At 38.0% G+C, this 9,212-nt stretch overlaps 1 protein-coding gene across 11 annotated transcripts in view; it reads right to left on the reverse strand.

Annotated features, from left to right (window-relative positions):
- LOC110463394 (phosphatidylinositol-binding clathrin assembly protein LAP-like) overlaps positions 1–9,212 on the reverse strand; it is a 103,583-nt gene that overhangs the window by 25,919 nt on the left and 68,452 nt on the right. For 10 of the 11 annotated variants that reach the window (XM_021517945.1, XM_021517946.1, XM_021517948.1 and 7 more), the window contains 3 exons: positions 7,775–7,892; positions 3,461–3,499; positions 1,051–1,366 (listed from right to left, as the gene is read on the reverse strand). In XM_021517945.1, coding sequence (XP_021373620.1) covers positions 1,051–1,366; positions 3,461–3,499; positions 7,775–7,892 — 473 coding nt within the window. The remainder of the gene's footprint in view (positions 1–1,050; positions 1,367–3,460; positions 3,500–7,774; positions 7,893–9,212) is intronic. The other variant, XM_021517947.1, reaches the window with a different exon arrangement.

A 9,212-nucleotide genomic window follows, 5' to 3' on the forward strand; every position in this document is an offset into this window, starting at 1 on the left:
TGCTACTGGCCAAATATCATCACCCTGGGCATTTTGGTTATTCAGAAGAAGTTATTTAAAGGTTTTTTAAGACAATTGACCCCTGTGACCTTGAATATAATTGAAGGTCATTCATTTGAACAAACTTGGTAGCCCTTCACCCTAGTATGCTTCTGACCAAATATCATCTTCCTGGGCAGTTTGGTTATTGAGAAGAAGTTGTTAAAAGTTTTTAACATATTTGACCCCTGTGACCTTGAAAATAGAAGAAGGTCATTTATTTGAACAAACTTGGTAGACCTTCATCCCAGTTTGCTTCTGGCCAAATATCATCACCCTAGGCTTTTCGGTTATTAAGAAGAAGTCGTTTAAAGTAAAATATTGACGCCGGACGCCGGCCGGACGCCGGCCGGCCGGACGGACGGACGGACGACGGACGCCACACCACGGCATAAGCTCACTTGGCACTTCGTGCCAGGTTAGCTAAAAATACCAAATGATAATTTAAGCAGAGTGGTATTAAATAAAATGTCAGCTAGAAACATTTTAATTAATACAAAAACAATTAAATGTGATATATTTTTGTATTAGTTAATAATATGTTGTATATGATTAAGTCAGTTGAAAATGCCTGCATATATTCCTCAGGAGTTAAAAAGGTCTAACACTAGTTATTGGTAGCTCATGAACACATTTCTAATAAGTGAGTATATGTACTAGCATTTCTACAAAGACATAGCAGAAAAGAATTTCTGAATAAATAGGGACTAGTAATAAACATATCTCATAAATGTACCATAAATGTACCATAAATGTACCATAAATATACCAAACAGTACATCATAGATTTCACTTCACAGTACAACAATTATTTTTAATAATGTCTACCAACATCCAGTATCAACAAAGATAAACAGTATAAGGTTTGAGGAAACATCTCAAATGTGTGGCAAAATAATGACAAATCTACAACAAATTGCTGCCTCCAGTAACATGACCCCTCCACTTTGACCCTCCCACCCTGACCTCTGAGAGAGTCTACCGGTGTGTGCCTAAGAGAGTTGTACCCACCTGGTGTGTTGTTCATCCCCGACGAGTTCCATGCTGGGGTTGCAAATTGCTGTTGTGATGTTGGCTGCATGTTATTCATGACATTGTTCATTTGCATCACACTTTGTACATTTTCTATAAATGGATTCCCTGAAAGGTTCAAAAGGTCGTCACTAGGCGCAGTGCCACCTGGTGCTGTTTTTGTTGGAGAACCAAACAAGTTGACCCCACTAGATGCAGGTGACCCTGTGGTGTTTGGTGAGGCGAAGGGATTTGATTGGTTTGTGTTGGCTTGAGTTGCCACTGGACTGCCTCCCATCTCTTTTAATCTCTGCTCCTGACAAACAAGGATAATATCAAATGAAAATCTTTATAATATTTTAAAGGATCCAATATTATAGTGTAAAAAGTGAATGCCATTTTCAAAACTCTTTCCATATTCCTTAGGCCCTCAATGGCACTGCATACAACAGGAAAATGTATTTAAGAACAAAAGAATCATTCAAGTATTATGAAGTAAAAAACCCAGAAGATTGGTTTTCATTAAGATGACATTCATAAAAAGGAGCAATATAAATTTTCTATTAAGAGTTTTTGAAATGGTAGAAGCTTTACAAAATATAGTTGTATGTAAAAAATGGTATTCTGAACATTCAACAACCTTTACATGAAAGTGGTAGGGAAGCCGTCTCAGCTAACCTTACAGCTTACACAAATTATTTACAGATATTTATGTTGTACAGAAAACAGTACAAGATATATTCTGTCAGAGAGAAAACAGTCAAGATATTTGTATTGTACCAACCACAAACAGTGGAATATATGTTTGTGTCAGAGAAACAAAACAGTTCCAAGTTATTGGTTTCATATAGAATACAAGATGTTTGTATAGCACTGTAAACAGTGGATGATATTTGTGTGGCAAAGAAATGCAAGATGTTTGTGGTGAACAGAAAACAATACAAGATACTTGTGTTGCATTGGAAACAGTACAACACATGTTTGTTGTAAACAAATATCCAATAAACTGGTGCATGCATCAAGTAACAGAGACGTTACGGAGGTTCAGGGTCAGTAGGCCATCAGAAATAGAATACTTGGTGTCCTACTAGATAGACACAGGCATGTATTGGACTTGAGATGTGATCAGTACAGCTGGAACAACAATGACAGGGCTACCTGTGTACACGTCAAACATGCTGTCCAAGTCACCAATTCACAAACATCAGGTTCAACATGCAATTCACAGCTAGCAATAGTCTATGACAAACTGTATATAATAACCAATATCGTCATCAATGACTATTTTTTGTAAATAAAGCCGCTACCATGAAAATACAGGTGTGTTTTTCTCTGTTGCGATATGGTAGTAGAATCATCTAGACCTTACTCCTTCGTGTTTCTCGCTATTTAAAGTAAATTGTGTGAGTCAAAGCTAACACAGGTTTTTATTTAGAAGGGTATACCAAATACCAAATACCATACCAAGTGTATACCATCTTGAAACAACTACTCAGTGTGTGTGCAGGTTTTTATTTAAAGGTGTATACCAAATACCATACCAAGTGTATACCATCTTGAAACAACTACTCAGTGTGTGTGAAGGTTTTTATTTAGAAGTGTATAGTCATGAGGGGAAGTTTGATTAACAACATGCTAATAAAACAACTGAATGTTTTTTATTGTTAAGTTCAAATAGCATTTTTAATATACATGCAGCCTCATTGAGACAATAAAGTTTGTCTTTCAGAGAATACCTGGTATCTAGCTATAAAGACTGTTACATTGGTCATCTGTCTAATATGTAGCTCAGAAGCATTAACATACAGAACTCTCATGCTCAAAACCTCAGCTGTTAAAGCTATTTAAAAAAAAAAATCCATGAGCAAATTCAGTAAGATTGAAACTTGCATTAGACAACCTTCAGAAAGCTGAGGATTTTTTAAGTTAAGGGAGGATTTTGTAAGTTGGGGAAAGCAATGATTGGAAATTTTGAGGATTTTTTAAGTTCAGGGAGGATTTTGTAAGTTGGGGAAAGCAATGATTGGAAATTTTGAGGATTTTTTAATTTAAGGGAGGATTTTTTAAGTTAAGGAAAGCTATGATGGAACAGACACCATTAGAGATGTCTCGTGTTTTAATGAGGTAAACTTCCCTTTGTACATGTTCCGTAGAAGAAGAATGCTCTTTGGAGTCCTTTGCCACACGTTCAGTAAAAGAAAAGTGCAACTTGAAATCATGTGCCACATGTTCAGTAGGTGAACAGAATGATAAGAATTTTCACCATAGATATCCATGTTTTACAAAGTAACTTGTAAGATATTTGTGTTGTTGACTAACAAGATTTATACATACACAGAGGTGGGTAAGACAGTAGCAGCAAACAAAACAGTGATAAAGATACAACAGAGGGAAGAGTAACAATATATACCTGGTTAGCAAAATCATGTTGATTGGCGCCACATTGATCCTTCAAGACATGTGGAGAAACAAAGAAATAAGAGAGAGAACATACACACATGCTCACATATAATATCAAAAGTTGTACAGCTCAATAAGTTGTCTCCCCTTAATTCAGAGTTCTTTCCCCTAGGTAATCTCAAAGCACATAATTTTGTGCATATTGTTATCACAAGTTATCAGTAAAGAGTGAATACATTACAATATAAACATTATCATATTAATAATATTCAATAAACAAGATAAAGAAAACAAGTGATCAGTGTAGATTTTGTTTGGAGAGACAACTTCTGTTGAGCTTACCAGCACTGACAGTAGAACATGGCTGGCAGATACAAGTTGCAACCTTATCAACAATGGAGGTAAAAACCTCAAAATGTAACAACATGACAAAGATACAGAGGACTAACTCCTAAGATAGCCATGTTATATTAATGTGAGTTGATTAACAGCTTTAATCTCTTCGTTTGGTCACTTGTTGATACAAAACATGCATGTTTTCCGACTGAATAACATTTAACATACAAAGGCAACTTAAACGGCTCATCAACAGCTGAGCCATACTGTCTGTATATGTTCATTGGGTTAATCCACTAAACACACCAACACATTCACCACACATCAGTATGTTTAATACAGAGGTTATCACTGACAACATGCTGTATTGTATTCCATCTGTGTTATATTGCATCCAGCACATCCACCTCAATCTGACAAAACTTGTTACAATTATTCACTCACAAATGATCAAATACCCACAACATGCCAGTGGCGGACCCTGCCTTGATAAAAAGCCTGTGAATTTTCTCTAAAAAACATATATTTCCCCCCACTTTGAGCCCCTTCCACATGGAAATTTAGGACCTCAATGATTCGTGTCAGTGTCCGCCACTGCAGTAAACTGTAAGTACAAAGCTTCAGCCTGGAATTACACAATTTGAGTTTTTACATTATATTACTAATTTTCTGCTTAACATGGACTACTTCTGATTAAATTTTACTCCGCTCGATACAAATGTAATTATGTTTACTGTGACCTAGGTGATGTCCTTCACGCTATAATTGAGATGTTTAACAAGAGTAATCTCCCTTTAGCTATATGAAATAATAGTATAAGCAATGGATACAAAGTTAGCACAATATGAATTTACAAATAGATACTATCAGAGCAATTGTACATGTAGCCAGAAGGAATAGCTATAAAAAGTCAAAAAGTGTATAAAATGGACAAAACAGGTGTCAGGTGAAACCTTGGCTATGATGCTGTTGGCATTGAGGATAAGAATAAAGCACATATGTAATGCAGCACCAGTTTCAGACCAACACCTCTCAACATTAACCACAGATGCCTTGCGTTCAGTCAATATCACTGCATAGTTACACAATCTACTGACCTCATAGGTAAGGTTGCTTTATTTGAAATGTATATGTCTTTACATTGGAACAGAGAAGAGCGAGCAATGACAGTCTTGAACATTTCAACGATAATAAAATTTATAAAGATATATAATTTTAATCTTACACAATTGATCTCCAAAACTATACCAATTTTCTAGTACTCGTATCTGAAAAGTAAATTTCCAATATGTGGAAACCATGTCCATTTTCTAAAGAGCCAAAAAATAATTTAAAAAAACATTAGTATATAGCCAATAGTAAGAGTTAATATTGAAGACAGTTTTTGAGGTGAATGTAAAGAGGCACTGTATGCAGATCACAATCAATCCTGTTGATCACCACATCTCATCACAACCCAGCCTAGCAACTAGGCCAACCTCATGATAACCCTGTAAAACCTCATGCTTATATATATATACCCATCTTAATAACCCAGTCCAACATCATACTCACCTCCTTTCTCATAACCAAACATTCAGTACAGCATCATGTGTACACCTTTCCTATTATCTAGTCAAACCTCATGCTTAGCTCCTTCCCAACAACCCAGTATCATGTCTACTCTCACGTTTAACCCTTTTCCTAAAACACACAGTATCCAGTTCAATCTCATGTTTACCTATTTCCTAGTAGCCCAATATCCAATTCAATCTCATATATACGTCTTTTCTAAAAACCCAGTATACAACAAAATATTATGTTTTTCTCTTTCCTAGTAGCCCAGTATCCATTTCAATTTCATGTTTACCTCTTGCCTTATCACCCCATTTCTAGTTTAACCTTATGCTCACCTTTTTTTGAACAACCCAGTAACTAGTCCAACTTCCTAACATCTTTCCTAATACCCTAGTATCCAGTTAAATTCTAAGTTCTTGTAGAAAGGTCACAACTAGTAAGTGTTTATATGTGATGATTCAATGACTTATAGGTTACACACAGTCACCTTCATAAGACAAACACATTTGTCTGATTAAGATGACAGGGTGCGTACCATACTTTTCATCGAAATGTCACACATAAACGCTTACTGGTTGCAATACACAACCCACCTACCATTCCTACCAACCTTAACAAACATTCCAGTCCCTTGTGGAAAACCAACACCAAGTCCAATGAATTCTTTCCCCACAGGATAAGACAGCGCTCGCCCAGAATAACCCATAACCATTTCACCGATATCCAAGCACCTATCATTATAATCCAACACCCATGCACAATTTTAGCAACCCCTATATTCTTCTATCCTATACATCCAATATGACATATCCAGTCATTTACCTTAGAATAAACAGTCTAAAATGTGTAGTATTACACAATCCCCAGCACAAGTATCTTGAAGTTAAACACTTTTTGTCAAAATTTGTTCCTTTATCAGTAAAGATCAGTAAATATAGTATCCAGGACAACTAATACCAGACTGTTTTAAAAGCTATCTATCATGGCTCCCCATCCCTTTATAAATATTACACTCACTCTGCCTCCTCCATCCCTTTATAAATATTACACTAACCCTGCCTCCTCCATCCCTTTATAAATATTACACTCACCCTGCCTCCCCCATCCCTTTATAAATATTACACTCACCCTGCCTCCCCCATCCCTTTATAAATATTACACTCACCCTGCCTCCCCCATCCCTTTATAAATATTACACTCACCCTGCCTCCCCCATCCCTTTATAAATATTACACTCACCCTGCCTCCCCCATCCCTTTATAAATATTACACTCACCCTGCCTCCCCCATCCCTTTATAAATATTACACTCACCCTGCCTCCCCNACTAACCCTGCCTCCCCCATCCCTTTATAAGTCATCACTTCACTAACCCTGCCTCCCCCATCCCTTTATAAGTCATCACTTCACTAACCCTGCCTCCCCCATCCCTTTATAAGTCATCACTTCACTAACCCTGCCTCCCCCATCCCTTTATAAGTCATCACTTCACTAACCCTGCCTCCCCCATCCCTTTATAAGTCATCACTTCACTAACCCTGCCTCCCCCATCCCTTTATAAGTCATCACTTCACTAACCCTGCCTCCCCCATCCCTTTATAAGTCATCACTTCACTAACCCTGCCTCCCCCATCCCTTTATAAGTCATCACTTCACTAACCCTGCCTCCCCCATCCCTTTATAAGTCATCACTTCACTAACCCTGCCTCCCCCATCCCTTTATAAGTCATCACTTCACTAACCCTGCCTCCCCCATCCCTTTATAAGTCATCACTTCACTAACCCTGCCTCCCCCATCCCTTTATAAGTCATCACTTCACTAACCCTGCCTCCCCCATCCCTTTATAAGTCATCACTTCACTAACCCTGCCTCCCCCATCCCTTTATAAGTCATCACTTCACTAACCCTGCCTCCCCCATCCCTTTATAAGTCATCACTTCACTAACCCTGCCTCCCCCATCCCTTTATAAGTCATCACTTCACTAACCCTGCCTCCCCCATCCCTTTATAAGTCATCACTTCACTAACCCTGCCTCCCCCATCCCTTTATAAGTCATCACTTCACTAACCCTGCCTCCCCCATCCCTTTATAAGTCATCACTTCACTAACCCTGCCTCCCCCATCCCTTTATAAGTCATCACTTCACTAACCCTGCCTCCCCCATCCCTTTATAAGTCATCACTTCACTAACCCTGCCTCCCCCATCCCTTTATAAGTCATCACTTCACTAACCCTGCCTCCCCCATCCCTTTATAAGTCATCACTTCACTAACCCTGCCTCCCCCATCCCTTTATAAGTCATCACTTCACTAACTCTGCCTCCCCCATCCCTTCATCACTTCCCTTTTCCAACTCAATACTGCACTTCTCATTGTTTCCTTCTCCCTATGAAAGTAACACCCTGTCTTAGTACTCTGATCCTATTTCTACCTTGAGCTGTTGTAACTTCATATTTTCTTCGTCTAATATCCGTTTCTTGTCTTCCTCAGAAATCTGTATGGTGCTGTTGTTGGAAATGGTGTTTATAGCTGAGGCAAATCCTGCTGGTCTGGAAAAATAGAAAGAAATGATTTACTGAAATTCATGATTGCTTCAATTTAATGTCAAATTGTCAAAATTTGTCTCGATATATATATATATTTTTTTTAAATATTTATAAAAATCAGGGAACAACTTAATGGCTCAGATGGTAGTGCATAGCCGGTCTCTATTTAGGAAGAAAGTGGATGACCCAGAGAAAACCCACATGAACAGGTAGGAAACGCATTTCTACTTTACAGCCAATTAAAGAATGAAATCCCAGCCATCTTGGTGGAAGGTGAGTGAGTATTTAATGTCCAGCCCACAAATCAGCCTCATTGAAACATATTGATGAAATGTACCTGTTGTGTTTCCAAAGGAAACCAAATCGGACTCAATCAGGATAGAAGTACCTTCAAATGGAGTTCCAAAAATTACTTTCTACCACAACATGCTGTGTTATTCCACTCTCAGATCATTCATAAACATGCAGACTGTTTGATAAATATGAGTTATACACCACATGTGGTATATGAGATTCCGTAGTTTTGATTGGTCAAGATGATGAACCTTGACCGGACGAGTTTTTCACGTGCTTTTTGTTGCATGCTGTTTTGTTTACGTCGTCTGCTGTCAACATCCGGCAAATGTTGGTGACTTTTGTGCCTTTATGCGATGTGAAAATGGGGTTATTAAGGCAATATCAAAAGAAGATAATGCTTAAAGATTTGATCGCTTGTTTCAGGCAAATTTGCTACAGGCGCTCGATATTGTTTCAACGTCATACTGTCACGCGTCAGGTTGTGAAACCCAAACAAGATCTGTCAAGATCTGTCACAGTGTCGGAAAACATTTCGTTCTCCCCACGTCCTTTATCACTATTTGGAGGTCCTGTCTATGGCGGAACTCTCACTATAAACGTCAACCATAGAACCTCACGAAGAAACATCCCAGGCCTATGCTCTTGGACATTTACAGTGATTGGTTCGTCTTCACCACTTGGCGGGAGGCAGACTTCGTATGATATGTTTACGCGCATATAGTCTGCGGTTAACTTACATTAATTCATGCAATACTGCATACTCTCAGTATTCAAAGTAGTTCATCTATATCTTTAATTTTGAAAATTATTATATTTTTAATAAGGTTACCGCGAGCGGTATATAATACGCCCGTCACACATTGAATGAGCAGTTGTTTGTATGATTGAAATATATGAAGTATTTGTGAGTAATTGATATTAAAAGAGAAATCATTCAACATAACTGGTAGATCAATGAGTGCAATACAACATCATGGAACGCATGCATCGCATTAATGAAACCAAGGGTAATAACTCCAGTAATTA

The sequence above is a fragment of the Mizuhopecten yessoensis genome, unplaced genomic scaffold (assembly GCF_002113885.1).
Source record: "Mizuhopecten yessoensis strain PY_sf001 unplaced genomic scaffold, ASM211388v2 scaffold10901, whole genome shotgun sequence".
In the NCBI taxonomy this organism is placed as follows: Eukaryota; Metazoa; Mollusca; class Bivalvia; order Pectinida; family Pectinidae; genus Mizuhopecten; species Mizuhopecten yessoensis.